This window comes from Phacochoerus africanus, chromosome 2 (genome assembly GCF_016906955.1).
Source record: "Phacochoerus africanus isolate WHEZ1 chromosome 2, ROS_Pafr_v1, whole genome shotgun sequence".
Taxonomy (NCBI): domain Eukaryota; kingdom Metazoa; phylum Chordata; class Mammalia; order Artiodactyla; family Suidae; genus Phacochoerus; species Phacochoerus africanus.
The window spans coordinates 224,407,302-224,427,543 of NC_062545.1; the positions used below are offsets into that span (position 1 = coordinate 224,407,302).

At 39.2% G+C, this 20,242-nt stretch overlaps 1 protein-coding gene across 2 annotated transcripts in view; it reads left to right on the forward strand.

Annotated features, from left to right (window-relative positions):
• PIP5K1B (phosphatidylinositol-4-phosphate 5-kinase type 1 beta) overlaps positions 1-20,242 on the forward strand; it is a 350,208-nt gene that overhangs the window by 248,156 nt on the left and 81,810 nt on the right. For both annotated transcript variants that reach the window (XM_047767738.1, XM_047767739.1), the window contains exons 11-13: positions 240-324; positions 13,117-13,272; positions 19,046-19,190. In XM_047767738.1, coding sequence (XP_047623694.1) covers positions 240-324; positions 13,117-13,272; positions 19,046-19,190 — 386 coding nt within the window. The remainder of the gene's footprint in view (positions 1-239; positions 325-13,116; positions 13,273-19,045; positions 19,191-20,242) is intronic.

Below are 20,242 nucleotides of genomic sequence, written 5' to 3' on the forward strand. Positions count from 1 at the left end.
TAATGTTCTCTTTTGCCATGAGTACCTGGAATCTTTACTCAGATTGAGCCTTGTGCCCCCTCCCTGAGCCCTGCTTTAGGGCACAGAGCACACAGGGCATCGCTCTTTCCTGGCTCCCGACATCCACACCTTCTCGTTAACAACATTGGCCAATAGAGAGTCAATTGCATAGAGCTTTCTTCTAGCTTGGAACAAATTGCCTGAAAGGTAAACCTGTGATACCTGATTTGTCTTTTCAGGACACTGTTTCGGTTCATAGACCAAGCTTTTATGCAGACAGATTTCTAAAGTTTATGAATTCCAGAGTTTTCAAGAAAATTCAAGGTAAGATTTTTATGACTTTTTTTTTTAACTGTTAGCATTTTCTGGCTGACTTCACTCTGTGCATCTTTGCAAGATTTTTATTGGAAGAGTTTGGACTATTTATCTCCCCAAAGCATTAATCACTTAGTGATTATGGTTAAGTATCCTAGTCAGGTATTTATTAATGGTGCCATAATCATTAGAGTCCAATTTTGTGCTGGGAAAAATTATAAACTGCCTAAATGTCCAACCCTATAATGTACTGGTTAAGTATATTATAATACAATTAAATAATGAGGTAATACACAACAAATAAAAAATGATGTATTAGGAGTTGCCATCGTGGCTCAGTGGTTAGCAAACCTGACTAGCATCCATGACGACACAGGTTCAATCCCTGGCCTCACTCAGTGGGTTAAGGATCTGGTGTTGCCATGAGTTGAGGTGTAGGTTTCAGACATAGCTCAGATCCCGCATTGCTGTGACTCTGGTATAGCCCAGCAGGTACACCTCTGATTTAATCCCTAGCCTGGGAACCTCCATATGCCACAAGTGAGGCCCTAAAAAGCAAAAAAAAAAAAAAGTATTAAAGGTATATTTAGCCCTTTTAGATTTATTCATATATATATATAGTTATTGGTTTATGTACCTAAATAATTCTAATGGAATATATAAAAATGTTAACAGTAGTTATTCTCATAGAATATTCTTCAGGATAGACTATTGAAATCATACAAGTACCTTTTCCAATCACAATGGAATGAATCAATAAAGAATGAAAACTGAAAAATTCACAAATATATGAAAATGTAATATACTCTCAAACTACCAATGGATCAAAGAAGTCAGTACAGAGAAATTAGAAAAAACTTAGAGATGAATAGAAATGAAAATACACATTCCAAAAACTTAAAGGCTGTTGCAGATTCGGTGCTCAGAGGGAAATGTATGACTATAAATGCCTACATTAAAAAAGATTTCAAATCAATACCTTAACTTTAAACCATAAGGAACTAAAAAAAAAAAAAGAACAAATTGAGCCCAAAGTTAACAATAGTTATTCTTTTTTTAATTTTATTGAAGTATAGTTGATTTACAATGTTGTGTTAATTTCTGCTGTACAGCAAAGTGACTCTGTTATAGATATATACATATCAATTTCTTTATAGGTTATCACAGAGTATTGAGTAGGTTTCCCTGTGCTATACAGCAGGTCCCCATTGACCATCCATTCCATATACCATACTGTGCATATGCCATCCCAGGTTCCCAGTCCTTCCCTCCCTCCACCCTTCCCCTTTGGTAACCATAGGTTTGTTTTCAGAGTCTGATTTCTATTTCTGTTTTGTAAATGAGTTCATCTGTATCATGCTTTTAGAATCCACATATAAGCGATATCATATGATGTGTCTTTCTCTGTCTGATTTCTTCACGTAGTCTGATAATCTCTAGGTCTATCCGTGTTCCTTCAAATGGCATTGTTTTATTTTTTATGGCTGAGTTATATTCTATTGTATATATGTACCACTTCTTCTTTATCCATTCCTCTATTGATGGACATTTAAGTTGCTTCCATGTCTTGGCTATTGTAAACAGTGCTGCTGTGAACATAGGGATTCATGTATCACCATGCTGTATATTAGATTCCCAGAACTCTTTCATCTTTTAACTGGAAGTTGATACCCTTTGACCAATATCTCCCTATTTCACCCCCCATCAGCTTCCAGTAACCATTTTCCTACTCTGTTTCTATGAATTCAACATTTTTAGCACATGTAAGTGAGATCACAGTATTTGTATCTCTCTGCTTGGTTTATTTCACTTAGCATAGTGCCGTCATGGTGGTCCATCTCTCTTGTCACAAATGACAAGATTTCCTCATTTTTAGTGGGTGAATAATGTTCACATATATTATATACATGTTGATTATATCTATATCTATTTATCTATATCTATATATCTATATCTATATATATATATATCTGTCTCACATTCTCTTTATTCATTCATCCATCAGTAGACACGTTGGATGCCATGTCTCGGCATTATTGAATAATGCCTCAGTGAACATGGGAGTGGAAATATCTCTTCGAGACAGTGATTTCATTTCAGTCCCTTCAGATACATACCCAATAGTGGGATTGCTAAATCATATGGTAGTTCTAGTTTTAATTTTTTGAGAAACTTCCCTACTGTTTTCCACAGTAGCTGTGCCAATTCTCATTCCCACCAACCGTTCCCTTTTTTTCACATCCTCTCCAACCCTTGTTATTGTGTTGTCTTTTTGATAGTGGCCGTTCCTATTTGCTGTCTCTGTGTCTTCTTTGGAAAAATGTCTATGCAGGTCCTCCACTACTAATATTTTGGTATACTTTCTACCCATCTTTATTCCTGTCCTTTGTATATTTATATAAAAATGGTAGCATAATCATGTGTGAGTTTATGTATATGTCCTCTATTTTTCATTTATTATATGAATAGTTTCCCATATCATTGTATGGCATAAAAGATACTACTTACAATACAATGTTAAAGTTATATAAATATGCTATAATGTATTTAACTATTCCTTCATTATTGGGCACTTAAATTTTTTCTCCTTGATCTCCTTCTAAAAAAAATAGTATTTTTATGAACATCATTTCAGATAAATGTTGTGCCCAAGCTTATGATTGACTATTTAGGATAGATTTCAAGAAGAAGTACTGGGGAGTTAAGATGCACATAACTGCACAGAAACATTATGCCACTCTAGACTTCAGCAAGAGTCTGTATTATTTTAGCCCTTAGTCAGAATTACTCTTTTTAAATTATGTTACTCCAAGTAAAAAATGTTATCTGGTTGTTTTATTTTGCATTTCTTTTTTTAAAAATGGTTTTTATTTTTTCCATTACAGCTGGTTTACAGTGTTCTGTCAGTTTTCTACTGTACAGCAAGGTGACGTAGTCACACATATGTATATACATTCTTTTTCTCACATTATCCTCCATCACGCTTTGTCAAAAGTGACTAAATATAGTTCCCAGTGCTATACAGCAGGATCTCATTGCTTATCCATTCCAAATGCAGTAGTTTGCATCTATTAAACCCCAAGTTCCCAGTGCATCCCTCCCCCTCCCCCTTGGCAACCACAAGTCTGTTCTCCAAGTCCATAATTTTCTTTTCTGTGGAAAGGTTCATTTGTGCCATATATTAGATTCCTGATATAAGTGACATCATATGGTATTCGTCTTTCTCTTTCTTACTTTACTTAGTATTTTGCATTTCTTAAGTACCGGTGAAGTTCAACCGTTAATCATGTTTATTAGCCATTTGTAATTCATCTGAGATTTGAGCTTTGGGCTCTTTGCTTGTGTATATTAGGTGTTTATTATTTTTCCAAATGATTTATATGAACTCCACATATTAGGAAATCATTTCCTTTTTAACTTTATTTTATTCTAAGAAAACCTTTTGTTTTATATTTGATTATCTCAGTGGTATATCTTAAATTGGTCTCAAATTGAGACCAGTATAAATTAAATTTTCTGATTAAGGTCTTTTTTTTTTTTTGCTTAAGATTGACCATAAGAGGAGTTCCCATCATGGTGCAGTGGTTAACGAATCCGACTAGGAACCATGAGGTTGCGGGTTCGGTCCCTGCCCTTGCTCAGTGGGTTAAGGATCCGGCGTTGCCGTGAGCTGTGGTGTAGGTTGCAGACGCGGCTCGGATCCCGAGTTGCTGTGGCTCTGGCATAGGCCGGTGGCTACAGCTCCGATTCAACCCCTAGCCTGGGAACCTCCATATGCCTCGGGAGCGGCCCAAGAAATAGCAACAACAACAACAACAAAAAAGACAAAAGACAAAAAATAAATAAATAAAAATTTTAAAAAAAATAAAAAAATAAAAAAAGATTGACCATAAGATAGTATTTATTCAGCCTGTAATCCTATGTGAATACCAACTTGTGGTTTAAATTTTCAAAGAAGATTTTCTACCTCCCTTAGCCTTTTGCTATGGTTGAGAAATATGAGCTTCCTTGTGAACCCTGATCAGTTTATGAAGGTGTAGCCCTTGGGATTCCAGCTTTAGTGAGGTTCCTCCATGAAATTTCCCCCCCTTGGGAGTTTTTGCTTTCTCAGTAGTATAGAATTTAATGGTACAATCAATGGCATCCTCAATTCCAGGAAATATGGCGTGTTTTGTAAATCTTTCAGTTTGTATAGTTTATCGTGTTTTTAATGTGACAAGTCTTTCACTTCTCAAGTAGCCAAATCTATTGACTTTATCCCACTTTAATATTTCAGTCTGATTTTAATAACATCTTCATTCAGATGTGATTCACATACCATGAAATTCACCCTTTCTAAAGTGAAATTCTGTGATTCTTAGTATATTCACCAAGTTATACAACTGTCACTACTACCTAATTTTATTTATTTTTATTTTTTATTTTTTATTTATTTATTTGCTCTTTAGGGCTGCACCCATGGCCTATGGAGGTTCCCAGGCTAGGGGTCCAATTGGAGCTACAACTGCTGGCCTGTGCCACAGCCACACGGAATCCAAGCCGCATTTGTGACCTACACCACAGCTCACAGAAACACAAGATCCTTAACCCACTAAGTGAGGCCTGGGATCAAACCTGCAATCTCGTGGTTCCTAGTCAGATTCGTTTCAGCTGCACCTCGACAGGATCTCCCACTGTCTAATTTTAGAACACTTAGATTATCTCAAAAAGAAACACTATACTCATTAGCAGTCATTCTCTATTCCCTCCTCTCCCTGGCAACTACTCACTTATTTTCTGTCTGTGGATTTGCCTATCCTGGATATTTCACGTAAATAGAATCATATGGTATGTGGTCTTTTGTGTTTGACTTTTTTTCTCTTGATGTTTTAGCCATCTTGTTGTACCTTATTCTTTTCTATTGCTGAATAATATGTCATTGTATGGATATAACACATTTTGTTTATCTATTTGCTAATTAAATTGATGGATATTTGGGTTACATTTTTTGGATATTTGTTTACATTTTTTGGCTACTGTGAACAGTGCTGCTGTGAACATTCACACACAAGGTTTTTGTGGACATGTTTTGATTTCTCTTGGGTGTATACCTAGGATTGGAATTGCTAGATGGTAACTCTATTTAACATTTTGAGGAACTGCTGGATTCTTTTCCAAAGCAGCTACACAGTTTTGCAATCCTACCAGCAATATATGAGGGATCCAATGTATCCAAATCCTCAGAAGTGTATGTTGCTGTCTGTCTTTCTTAATTTAGACATCCTAGTGAGTATAAAGTGGTACCTTAGTGTGTATTTGATATGCATTTATTTAATGACAAATGATTTTGGAGATCTTGTTAAGTGCTTTTTTTTTTTTTTTACCATCTTTATCTTCCTTCAAGAAATGTCTATTCAAATCCTTTGTCCAGTTTTAGTTGGGTTATTTGCTTTGAATTACTGAGTTGTAAGAGCTCATTATACATATTCTCGACGGAAGTTTTTGCTATCACATATATGATTTACAAATATTGATTTAATCTGTAGTATATGGTATGAGGTAGGGTCCCACTTCATTCTTTTGCATCTGGGTATCCAAATGTCCCAGCACTATTTGTTGAACAGCCTATTCTTTCCCCCATTGAATTATCTTGGCTCCCTTGTTTAAAATCAGTTGTCCACAAATATTGGGATGAATTTCTGGATCTCCCCCAGGTTGCTCAAGAACCTGCCTTCATGCCTCACTGAAAGCCACCCCAACATACTCAGTTACCCAGACCAGAGGTGCTGACATCAATCTTTGATTTTCTTTTGCTTACTACCCACGTGTAGTCCCTCAGTGACACCTATTCTCACTCTTAGCCCTTCTGTCATAATGCCTCACTCTCCTAATTCAACTACTGTGTTTTTTATGATTCTGGTTTTGGATGTGTTTGCTTTGTGTGTGTGTGTGTGCATAAAGTTGTAGCTCTCATATTGGAGTTTTTTGTTGTTGTTTTTGTCTTTTTGTCTTTTCTAGGGCTGCTCCCGTGGCACATGGAGGTTCCCAGGCGAGGGGTCTAATCAGAGCTGTAACCACTGGCCTACGCCAGAGCCACAGCAACGCCACATCTGAGCCACATCTGCGACCCCCACCACAGTTCACAGCAACACCAGATCCTTAACCCCCTGAGCAAGGCCAGGGATCAAACCTGCAACCTCATCGTTCTTAGTTGGATTCGTTAATCCCTGAGCCACGACGGGAACTTTTCACATTGGTTTTTTACCTCCAGTCATATCCCCATCCAATTCATTCTCTCTCCATTGCAGCCGGAGAGATCACTTTAAAATATAAATCTCCTCTTTAGGAATTCTCTTGTGGCTCAGTGTGTTAAGGATCTGGCGTTGTCATTGCAGCAGCCTGGGTTGCTGCTGTATACACACACACACACATACCCTCTTGCCAATTCCCTATGAAAACTCTTCCATACTTTAAAAAAACAGTCTCAGTGGATTCTCTAGTACACAAAAATCCTTAAATTCACTTCTGAGCTTCTTTGTGATGTGGCCTCTTTTTCTCTCCCCTGTGATGTCTCTCACACTCCATTTCATCTGTACCTTATCCTCTAGGCTATAGCAGCTCTGAGCTCCCTCCAGTTACCCCTCACAGTCCAAGCTGCCTGCATATCCATACATTTTCTTGTCTCTTTACCTGTAATAATCTCCATCCTCCACCTGGTTCTTCCTTCCCATCTTAGCTCAAATGATGCTTCTTTCAGAGCACTCACCATTCTCTGCCATAATGAGCTGCTGTTCTATTTCCCACACTTGACTCCAAGTTCCTAAAAAGTAGGGATTGTGTTTGGTTCTTATATATATTCCTAAAACCTAGCACATTTCCTGGCACATTGTAGGTACTCAGTCATTACTTGGTGAATAATTGAATGAATGGGTGGACTTTTCATCTACTACCAGCTTTTCAAAGTGTGGCAATTTAATTAGTAAAGTTGACAGTTTAAAATACAAACTCAAGATACTTTATCAACTGTGATTAAGTTAAAGCCCCTAATTCCTACAGGCATACTTTTTTTTTTTTTTCCTGGCTGTGAAAGTAATACATATTTATTGTAGAAAGTTCAGGGGAAAAGTACAGATTAAATTACAATGATGAAAATACATCACCCAGAGAAAGTCACAGTTTAAACTTTGGAATATATATTTCCAAATATTTCACTAAGCACATACACACACATTCACATACCCCTTTTGTTGTGATTTTATTTTTAAAAAATAGTGTATTACTTATGTTGGCTAAGTTTTACTGCAGCAGTAAATTAACTCTGGATTCTCTGTGGCTTAATAAAAGATTATTCCTTGTTCATACTTCTGCAATACAGGTTGTCAGGGGCTCTGTTCAACTCAGCCATTTGGCAACAAGTATACATTCTTTGTAGATGAAAACTTCCCCTCCCCACCCCAGGAAAATACTACCTGATCTTCAACTTCCTTTTTTTTTAATCAATATTTCTGACTTTCTTAAATCCATTTATCCCACCCCAGAATGAGTCATTACTGTCAATATAATAATGTATGCAAAATCCTTTCATTCTTTCTGTAAATATTAGTCACTGTAATGTTGAAACCTCAACTGAAATTCTCTACCCAGATAATGCATCTAAAGTACTAAAACTGGAGTTCCCGTCGTGGCGCAGTGGTTAATGAACCCGACTAGGAACCGTGAGGTTGTGGGTTCGGTTGTGGGTTCGGTCCCTGCCCTTGCTCAGTGGATTAATGATCTGGCGTTGCAGTGAGCTGTGGTGTAGGTTGCAGACACGGCTCGGATCCCGAGTTGCTGTGGCTCTGGTGTAGGCCGGTGGCTACAGCTCCGATTCAACCCCTAGCCTGGGAACATCCATATGCCAAGGGAGCGGCCCAAAGAAATAGCAAAAAGACAAAAAAATAAAAAATAAAATAAAATTTTAAAAAAAGTACTAAAACTTAGTTTCCTGAATGAAGGAGAATAGTACATTAATTAGTTAAAAATCAGTGGTCCTGGAGTTCCCGTCGTGGCGCAGTGGTTAACGAATCCGACTAGGAACCATGAGGTTGCGGGTTCGGTCCCTGCCCTTGCTCAGTGGGTTAACGATCCGGCATTGCCGTGAGCTGTGGTGTAGGTTGCAGACGCGGCTCGGATCCAGCGTTGCTGTGGCTCTGGCGTAGGCCGGTGGCTACAGCTCCGATTGGACCCCTAGCCTGGGAACCTCCATATGCCGCGGGAGCGGCCCAAGAAATAGCAACAACAACAACAACAAAAGACAAAAGAAGAAAAAAAAAAATCAGTGGTCCTAAAATTTCAAAACAATAATTAATTCTTTCAACCAACTTTTGAGTACCTATTATGTACCCAACACTATGCTAAGCATTAATAATATAGAAAGCTTTTAAAAAAAAATTTAATTAGTTCCTCCCTAATTTTATAGTCTGTTTTGTGTCAGGGATTGGAAGCTGTAACAGATTTATAATGTAATAATACACTGTTAATAGAGTTTCTGAATATGCTACTGTAGGTGAGCAGAGAGAAATAAGACCAATCTGCCCAAAGGGAGCTTCACAGAGAAAAGAATATTTAAACTAAGTCCCGAAAATCTAAGCCTGCATTTATGAAGAAGTGGTGCAAGAAGGGCATCTCAAATAGAAGGAGCAGCATGTGCAAAGGCCCAGGGTTAGGAATAACATGGTAGGTTCGGGGAATGGCAGATGGATGAGCTGAAAAGCAATTGGGATTGAGCAGTGAAGTAGCAGGACAGAGGGCTAGGAATGGACACAGGATACCTATCAATCATTGTTTAGCCAAAGAAAAATCCAAGAATTTCTGTGGCACAGAAGTAACCAGCAGGAGTTCCCTCATGGCCTAGTGGTTAAGGATCCTATGTTGTCACTGCTATGGTGCAGGTTTGATCCCTCGCCTGGGGGAAACTTCCACATGCTATGGTGTGGCCAAAGGGGAAAAGAAAAAAGAAAGTAACCAGCAACCCAAACCATCCTTTGAGATTATCCAGTCAAAAGAAGTCCCTGAGGCATTCAATTTCTGCAAAATTCATTCAAGTCCTTATTCACTGAGTGAAGCTCAGATAATTCCTTTTAGGAAGATTCACTATTTAAGACAAAAGTAAAAGTGCCTTCTTTAGGTGCTGTGTGGTCCTGGCAGGAGTTTGATTTTGGGTCTTCTCTGCTTCTCACTGTATGTGATGCTGATAATGAACAAAGAGCTATTTCTTTTGGAGGCCCTTGACCATCAGTCCATTATAAACTACAAGTATAGACAGTTCTCTGAGTGTGTTCCCCTCTCTCATGTTTCTGTGATACTGTCAACATTCTTCTGATCCTGGCACCTCCTCGGGTTAGAGAATTAGCATTGACCCAAGAGCTATGTGATTCTCAAACCTTTTGGTCTCAGAGCCACTTTACATTCTTAAAAATGATTAAGGACTCCAAAGAGCTTTTATTTATGTGCCATGTACCTATCTATATTTAACCAATTAGGATTTAAAATTGAGGGAAATGTGAAGTATTCTTTAACTCTTACAAGGTAACAATAAAAAATTGCCTGTTCATAAGTCAATTTTAAAAAGTAAAAAAATTTCTAACAAAATAGTGATTATGAAAAATAATTATGTTTTTCCAAAACAAGTAATTGAGTGAGAAAAGTGTTTTGTTTTGTTTGCTTTTTAGGGCCTCACCCGCTGCATGTGGAGATTCCCAGGCTAGGGGTCAAATCAGAGCTACAGCTGCTGGCCAGCTACAGCCACAGCTGTGCCAGGTCTAAGCCACATCTGCAGCCTACACCACAGCTCACAGCAATGCTGGATCCTTAACCCACTGAGCAAGGCCAGGGATTGAATCCACAACCTGATGGTTACTAGTTGGGTTCGTTAACTGCTGAGCCACAGTGGGAACTCCCAAAAGTGGTATTATTTTATATTTTTGAAAGTCCCTAATTCTGACTTAATTGAAGACATCTAGATTTTCATGTCTGCTTCTGAAAAATTCAGTCTATGGTGATACAACAGGTCAAGTAACATCTAGAAAACTCAGGAGACCATGAGAGTGAGAAAGGTAAATAACTTTTTAATATTTTTACGAAAGCAGTCCTAACATCACAGATCTTCTAAGAGAGTCTCAGAGATTCCTAACAGTCCCTGGATGACGTTTGAGGTACTCTGACAGACTTAGAAATTTTAAAATACGGTTGACCCATGAACATTATGGGGTGTTAGTGGTGCCAACTCCCCTACCCCAACAGTCAAAAATTGACGTATAACTTAGAGTAGACCCTTTGTATTTGTGGTTCCTGGCATCCAAGGATTCACCCCACCCCAGATCATGTAGTACTATAGCGTTCACTATTAAAAACAATCCTGGAGTTCCCGTCGTGGCGCAGTGGTTAACGAATCCGACTAGGAACCATGAGGTTGCAGGTTCGGTCCCTGCCCTTGCTTAGTGGGTTAACGATCCGGCATTGCCGTGAGCTGTGGTGTAGGTTGCAGACGCGGCTCGGATCCAGCGTTGCTGTGGCTCTGGCGTATGCCGGTGGCTACAGCTCCGATTGGACCCCTAGCCTGGGAACCTCCATATGCCTCGGGAGCGGCCCAAGAAATAGCAACAACAACAACAACAACAACAACAAAGACAAAAGACAAAAACAAAAACAAAAAAAACAATCCTTACACATGCGGACCCACATTGTTCAAACCTGTGTTATTCAAGGGTCAAGTGTACTATACTAAAAAAAAAAGTGAGAGTTGAGGGTTTATAGAAGTTAACTGATAAACTGTTAAAGCCAAAGCCAGTGTGTGGATAATTCCTTCACAGCTGTGAAGCAAGTATGACTACTGTTTCAGTGGGATGAGGAGTTTTTAAAAAATGTCACCTATTCACACAATAAGACTCAAAGATTTTGAAACCAAACTTGTGGTTGCCAAAGGGGAAACGCTGGGGGGAGGGATACATTGGGGGGTTGGGATTGGCAGATATGCACTATTTTATTCAAAATTGGTAAGTAGCAAGGACCTGCTGTATAGCACAGAGAAATCTACTCAATACTCTGTGATAGCCTATATGGGAAAAGAATATAAAAATGAATGACTATATGTATATATACACACACACATATACATATGTATATACATACATATACACATATGCACACACATATGTATAACTGATTCTCATTGCTGTACACCTGAAATTAACAGTATAAGTCAACTATACTCCAATAAAACTCTTTTTAAAAAGTGACTTATTCGGCCCACTTATTTACCATTAATCCATTTTGATCAGTTTTTAAACATTCAAAATCTCCTCCCCTCAAAGAGAAAAAAAATCTTGTTTTATCCTTTTTCCCCTCACTTTAACAGAAAATAGAATGTCAAAAAACTAGGAAATGAACCTCCAGTTAGGCAACTTCAAAGAAAGACACCTGGGATTTCATGCCTTCTGGCTCTGTGACCTTGAGCAGCTTACAACTTTTCAGTTCTCAGTTTCTGGACCTATAAAAGGGCTTACCGCCCTCAGACGATCGTCTGGATAGTTTGAGATACAGAATATGGATGTTGGCTTCCAAACTCTAAAGCCCTCTACAAGTGTTATTAATTATGATGACTATGTTATTATGATTATAAGGTGCTCATGGGACGCACGGACCTTCCCTTCTCTTTAAGTGGGGAGATTGCCCTCTATTCTTTCCTCGTTTGTGTGTCCCAAAGTCCTTTTCCAATTAAGTTCTTGCAAGCCGCCGATGCAAGGCCCCGATGAGCAGTGTAATCTAAACTCTGAGATGCCCAAAGCCAACATACTCTAATGCATCTGCTGTCAGGTTACCCCTATATGAAAAACTCTGAAGACATCACTAAAACCAAGTTCAGGGGAAAGTGTAAACAGGCCTCATCTTCCCTCTCCCTTTACCCTCCAAGGAAATTCTCTAACAGTAATAAGTCAGGAAGAATTATTGCAGCAAAGAGTGAATACAAATGGGGACAGTCTGGCTGTAGCTGAAGCAGCTCCCACTGACGTATCAGACGTAAAGTCACAGCTTTCAGGGAGTGTGATGAATGGTGAGGTATACTTACCTTGGTTCAGGTTTCCTGTACACTTCAGAAGTTTTAGAATGATGTTTGGACAAAGATCAGGAGTGAATTATACATCTAATGTAACCATGACCTAGAAAAGACCCAGAGGGCAGGAATCTCAGTGGAAAGTCACTGAAAAAAAAAGCAACCAGAAGTAACTTAGCTAAATTGGGCAACATGAGTATAAGATTAAACATTGGCATGTTTAGAAATTCCCAGTCCCAAGTTAATAAAACTGGGGTCATGAGAATTCTCCTTACTTTACATCTGCATTTATCAACCCACCCAGCCTCCTCCCAGCACTAGAAAAACATTGCTCAGAGGAGGAAAAATAATTCTTTAGCAAGAAATGTTGGAATTTCACCTCAAATAAGACTATATTTCAAAATATGGAGAGAGATCTCAACCCAAATTTATTCTAAGATACTTTGATTTAAGTCCAGTCATTTTGGACAAATAAAATTGCCAAAACAAGCAGAAATTGATGGAACATTGTAAATCAACTATAATAAAAAATTAAAATTAAATAAAATAAAACTGCCAAAACATAACATAATCTCCCTTTCCTCATGTATATAAAACAAAGCTTCTTGCATCCTAGTCAAATAATGACTAAAATGTTAATAAATCATAAGTCAAATTTTAATGTAATGAATGAAATATTAATGTAGTTTTTCAATAACTGGTAATTGTCTGTCCTTTTTCTTCTTGTCTAGCTTTGAAGTCCTCGCCATCTAAAAAACGGTGCAATTCCATTGCCGCCCTAAAGGCAACCTCACAGGAGATTGTGTCCTCAATCAGCCAGGAGTGGAAGGATGAGAAGCGTGACTTGCTGACCGAAGGGCAGAGTTTTAGCAGCCTTGATGAAGAAGGTAGAGACATGGAACTCAAAATAAGAAAGAAAATTCTAGTTTTATTTATATAAGTAATGTGAACCCATGGTGGAAAAATTAGAAAATATTTGCCCTAAGAGATAAAGTCTCCAAATTCATTTTTAAACAGAGATTTACAGGATGACACAGTTAATGTAAAAATTTTAAAACACATAGACAATACTGTATATGGTTCATGGTAAAAAAAAAAATTAGAACATACTAAAATATTCAAAAGCAAAGGAATATAATTCCATTGCTTGAAGATAACAAATCTGAAGATTTTTGGTATTTTTACTATTAGACCTTGTTCTTTGCTTGTATATATATATTTTTTTGAAACACAAATATAAATTACATACACAATGTAACAGTGAATTTTCAATTTTTTAGGTCCTCTTTAATAAGTTTCATAAAGGTTTCATAAAGGTTTAGTTTAATAAAAAGAAGTTTAATAAAAATTTTCTCCCGGCTTATCATATATTCCTAGCTTTTGTTAAATTTATTCCTTGAATGGCTATAGAGATAGAGACATAGATATATATTTTATGTCTTTTCAGATAGTATTTTTGTCTTTTCTGACCACACTCACAGCATGTGGGAGTTCCCAAGCCAGGGATCGAATCTGAGCCCCAGCTGCAACCTATACCACAGCTGCAGCAATGCTGGACCCTTAATCCGCTGCACCACACGGCAGGAACTTCTCAAATAGTGTATTTTTTTAAGATTTGGTTTTTCTGGCTGATTGTTGCTACTGCATAGGCCTTGCATCTTTTTTCTTTCTTTCTTTCTCTCTTGCTGACTGGGACTTCTGGCACACTGATGAATAGAAGTAGTGATTGTGGGCAGCCTTGTCTTGTCCTGATTTTAAAGGGAATGCTTCTAATGTTTCACTGCTGAGAAAGAAGTTTGCTATATTTGATGCCCATAATCAGGTCAAGGCAGTTCGTTTTTGTTCCTGCTTTCTAAAGTTTTTATCAAGAATGAGTGTTGCATTTTGTCAGATATTTTTCTCTATTGAGTTAATCATTTGGGTTTTTTTCTTCTAATCCTGTAAGAGGAAATGATATTTCAGATTTTATTACCAGAATATTCCTTTGGGAATCCTTGTATTTCCTGAGAATTTCTTTTACTTCCTATAGAAGATTAGGTCTGTTCTTGAAGTTTTCTTTTCCTCAGAGCACTTACCCCCCTCAGAGTCTTTCGAGTAGTATGTTCATCCTTTTCCTTCTGCAGCACTTATCCTTATGTGGCATGTTGGGTTTCATTATAACCATGCTCATCTTATAAACCAACTTTTGCCCAGATTGACACAGGTTCAGTCCCTAGCCTCGCTCAGTGGATTAAGGACCTGGCATTGCTATGAGCTGTGGTGTAGGTCACAGGTGCGGCTTGGATCCCACCATGCCGTGGCTGTGGTACAGGCCAGCAGTTGTAGTTCCAATTTGACCCCTAGCCTGGGAACCTCCCTATGCCACGGGTGTGTGGCCCTAAAAAAATTAAAATAAAATAAAAGATTTTTAAAAATTAAATAAAATACAGGTACTTCACCAGAAAAGGCCTCTGAAGTTGGAAGGAAAACCCATTAAGCATATTCTTTGAAACTGTTCACATACTGTTTTTAAATGAGTTTGTCTTAACAACTCTCTGGATATACAAAGTGTACTGCAAGGTCCAGCCTTTTAATAAAGTTCCGTACTTGGGGATGTCCCCTTTCATCATGCACCAAGTCATTACCAAATTCCCTCTAGTTTCTAATCACTTCTTTTCTGTCACTCTGTGTATGTCCAAGTTGTATTAGTTTTCTATTACCATGTAATAGATTCCCAGAAAGTTAGCAGCTAAAGGTTCTATAAGTCAGAGGAGTGGCAAGGCTTACCTGGATTCTGTGGACACAGCTTTTCGGGGTCTCGAAAACTAGAATCAAGGTGTCAGTTGGGCTGAGTTCTTGTCTGAAGGTGCTGGAGAAGACCTCTCCTCTGAGCTCATCCTGTTGTTGGCAGAATTCACCTCCTGTAGTTGCAGGGCTCAAGTCCCCAGGTCTTTGCTGTCTGACAGCTGTGGGCCAGCCTCAGCCCCTAGAGACCATCCTCATTCCCTGCCATGCAGCCCGCTCCATCTTCAAACAGAGAATTTCTTGCAAATCAGTCCCCCTCACACTTGGAATTTCTGACATCAGCTTCTCTGACTTCTAGACACAGATTTAAAGGCCTCACGTTATAAGGCCAGGCCCACCTGGATACTCTCCCCTTTGACTAAGTGTTAACGATTAGTGGTCTTAATTACATCTGCAAAATTCCTTCTGCCACATAAGATAATATAATCACAGGAGTAGTGGTTCATCATTCTCACAGCTTCTACCCACACACAAGGGTGCAGGTCACTGTGGTCATCCTAGAATTCTGCTCAGCACATAGTTTCTTTAAAAACTAAAGGATAAGTGGGAGCTCCAATTGCGGTGCAGCGGTGACAAACCCAGCAAGTATCCATGAGGATGCGGGTTCAATCTCTGGCCTTGTTCAGTGAGTTAAGGATCTGTTTTTGCCATGACCTGTGGTGTAGGTTGAAGACATGACTGGGATCCCGCATGGCTGTGGCTGTGGTGTAGGCTGGAAGCTGCAGCTCAGATTCATCCCCTAGCTTGAGAACTTCCTTATGCCACAGGTGCTGCCCTGAAAAGCAAAAAAAAAGAAGGAAGGAAGGAAGGAAGGAAGGGAAGAAAGAAAGAGAAAGAAAGAAAGAAAGAAAGAAAGAAAGAAAGAAAGAAAGAAAGAAAGAAAGAAAGAAAGAAAGAAAGAAAGAAAGAAAGAAAGAAAGAAAGAAATTAATTGGAGGATAAGAGCTGGTAAGGAAACAGTTCTCGGGTTCAAAGAATGACTCCTAACCTAAAGGAGGAAGGGGTCAGCTTCCCCGTGCTCAGGTGCTGTATGAACTGGGCCCGAGGCACTGTACAGGTAGTGTGTTCCTATCTTCCACCCCTCAGGGAGCCTCTGGTTTATGAAGTCAGGCTGAGTATGCCCAAGATCTGAGTCTACATTAGTAGTCTTCAGTCCAGCTCTAGCTGCCTTGTATTTAGTGGTGATCCATTGGAATCTGAAGTGAGGTTATTTTTCAGACCCAGTTTTTTATGTCACTGAGACTTTTCATCCTTTTTTCTGTATTAAATAAAAAGATAGGGATCAAGTGTATTGGAGATGACTAGCCACCTGTCATTTAAATTGAAGCCTTCAGGATTTTTGCATGTCAAGCCTTTGTGTTTTTAGATGATTGTCATCTGTTGTTCATCATAGCAGTTGTTTATTTTGACCTAAATCAGACAAAAAGCTGAATCATCTCATGCATTTTCATGCGTGTCTGGGCAGTCTAGAATCCAAGCCTTCTGTACTTGCCCCCTTTCCGCCTCGCCCTACCCCACCTCTCCATCTATACCTTTCCAAATCCAAAGTCCAAAGCCTCACACTCAAGTGATTCATGTACTTCCAGACAGTATATAACATTAAGTCTATTGTGCCTATAAAGGAATACCAGAGACAGCTTAAGGTTATATTGTATTTATTATCATCTGTTTTGGGGTTTTTGGGTTTTTTTTTTTTTTTTTGTCTTTATGCCATTTCTTGGGCCTGCTCCCACGGCATAAGGAGGTTCCCAGGCTAGGGGTCGAATCAGAGCTGTAGCTGCCGACCTACGCCAGAGCCACAGCAACACGGGATCCAAACCGCATCTGCGGCCTACACCACAGCTCATGGCAACGCAGGATCCTTAAGCCACTGAGCAAGGCCAGGGATCGAACCTGCAACCTTATGGTTCCTAGTCGGATTCATTAACCACTGAGCCACAACGGGAACTCCCATCATCTGTTTTAATTTAGTTTCAGGAACTAATGAAAAAGAATCCACAGTACTCTATGGGGGCTCAAGTTAATAATACTGTATTGCATGTTTGAAATTTGCTAAGAGAGGAGGTCTAAAAAATGCTCATCACAAGAGAAAAATGCTGTAACGATGTGCGGTGATGGGGTATTAACTTACTGTGATGTTCATTTCACAATATGTACATATATCAAATCATTATGTTGTATACCTAAAACTAATACAGTGTTAAATATATCAGCTATAGTTCCATAAAATTAAAAAACAAAATATCTCCATAAGTTAAGAAAAATTCCGCTTGAGCCTAACTATAGACAGGATTCACCCACAGTGATGTTCTGGCTCTAAGAACTTGCATGTCTCTCTCTCTGTTTTGGTCATGCCCAAGGCATACAGAAGTTCCCAGCCCAGGGATTGAACCTGTGCCACAGCAGCATCCCAACCCACTGCAGTGACAATAGCAGCTCCTTAGCCCACTGTGCCACAAGGGAACTCTGCATGTCTTTTTTTTTTTTTTTTGGTCTTTTAGGGCCTCACCTGTGGCAAATGGAAGTTCCCAGGCTAGGGGTTGAATCAGAGCTGCATCCACCAACCTACACCACACCATAGCACGGTGGGATCCAAGTCGAATCTACGACCTATACCACAACTCACGGCAATGCCGGATCCTTAACCCACTGAGCCAGGCCAGGGATCGGACCTGCGTCCTCACGAATATTGGTCAGATTTCTTTCCTCTGAGCCACAGCAGGAACTCCCTTTTTTTCTTTTTTCTTTTTTTTTTTTTTTTAGTGTCTCTTTTTAAGGGAGCTTTGTTCTATGTGGCTGGACCTTTCATCAAAACACTATCACTGACAGGCCGGCCAATAATGGATGTGAATTTGCCCAAAGTTTAGGACAAGATGATTTAAAATGATCCAGATTCAACTCTTAAAAAAGAAAGAAAGAAAGAATCCACATAAACTCAGAGAAAACGGGCATGAGTTCCTGCTCAGCCTTGACTATTCCACTTTCCTGATGAAGGAGGGCTCTTGCATAGGTGTTTTCACTGGTGCCCACAATTTAAAGAAAAATAAGGGATTTCTCTCTCTTTTCTTCTTTTAAGGACTGCACCCGCGGCATATGTAAGTTACTAGGCCAGGGATCGAATTGGATCTACAGCTGCCAGCCTACACCACAGCCACAGCAATACGGGATCTGAGCCGCATCTGTGATGCACACCCAGCTCACGGCAACACCAGATCCCCCACCCACTGAGCAAAGCCAAGGTTCGAACCTGTATCCTAATGATACTAGTTGGATTCATTTCCACTGCACCATAACAGGAAATCCCTCATTTTTAAAGAGGCAGCCTTGCTGTTAAAATATAATGTCAGGAAGAGCTGTGGATAATACTTAAAGATATATGTGGGCTGAAACAGGGTTAAGGTATAGCTGGCTGTTACTCTGTGAAGCATTTCCTGGCTCTGAAAAAGTCTGAGTTCTTAGATCTGCCCTGAGAATCAGATAAGTGCCTATCCTCAGGAGGGGAAAGCAGATTCTGTCTGTTTATACATTTGCCAGTCATCCTTTTAATCTCTGTCGAATTATTCCCTTATGCTCCTAGGAGGTTTTATGTCATCTTTTGAAACAGTAAATCACTTTATTAGGTTTTTAAAAGAACACTCATAATGTCATTTCCATAAGCCATTTTGTAAATTAAAGCCGTTTCCTTTCTGTTTAACCTGTTTGCAAGAAGCTATTTTACATTTCTGCTGCAGTTCAGAAAAGCACAGTTAATTCATAATTTAATTTGCAGCCTGATATGTAAAATTAATGCTTTTGACTTGTTTAAATTATTAGAGACACTAAAGCAGCATTTGTTAGTGAGATTCATGAGTGTGTTTTTTGCCTTTTGTTACCCAGCGCTGGGATCCCGACACAGGCCAGACCTGGTGCCTAGCACCCCGTCGCTGTTTGAAGCCACTTCCTTGGCGACCACAATTTCATCTTCTTCCTTATACGTCAATGAACATTATGCCCATGATAGGACAACGCTTTATTCAAACAGGTAATACTTAGTGTGGTCAAATTACCAATTGGTTGTTACCTGTGTATCTGAATGAGAACAAGTCATCCCTAACAACCAGGATGTGACTGTCACCTGCCCTGTAAGTAAAAGGAAGAGAGAAAAGGCTGGATTATTACTGTGGCAGGAAGTGCACCTGAGGGAAAATGTTGCTGATATTTTCTTTACAGTTAACTATTATATTCTGTAGAAACTATATACTTGCTTCTATGGAAGAAGACAAATCTTGCATCATTTTTATTTTAATAATTTCTTATGAATGGATTTTTTTAGCAAGCATTCTTGGTTCATATTTACACAAATAACTACAAAGATCTTTGAATATTCTCTTCTCGTATGAGTGACACCTATGGTAAACAGAATAACCCCCAAAGTTGCCTACATCCTAATCCCTGGCACCTATGACTCTCTTACCTTCTAGAGTAAAAGGGGCTTTGCCAGCGCGACCGAGTGAAAGATCTGGAGATGGGAAGAGTATCCTGAATGATATACACAGGCCAAGTGTAATCATGGGGTCCTTGTAAGGGGAAGTCAGGAAGGCTAGAGTCAGGCAAGGAGAGGTGATGGCAGAAGCAGAGGTTAGAGAGAGAGGAGAGTTTGAAGACTCTTGGCTTTGAAGGTGGAGGATGGGGCATGAGCCAAGGAGTGCAGGCAGAGTCTAGAAACCAAAACACATAAGGAAACAGATTCTCCCTTAGAGCACCCACCAAGGAACCCAGTTCTCCCTGCACCTGGGATCTTGGGACTTCTGACCACCAAAGCTGCAAGATAATAAATTTGTATTGTTTTAAGCCATTTCATTTATGACAATTCATCATCGCAGCAAGAGGAAATTAATACAGTGACTCTTGAACATTTAATGTTAATCTGAATATGGGGTAGGGCACTGAAATTTCTTTGATAGAAAGTTAATTTGTGGAGTTCCTATCATCTCAGTGGTAACAAACCCAACTGGTATCCATGAGGATGTGAGTTTGATTCCTGACCCCACTCAGTGGCTTAAGGATCTGTGTCATTGCCATGGCCTGTGATGT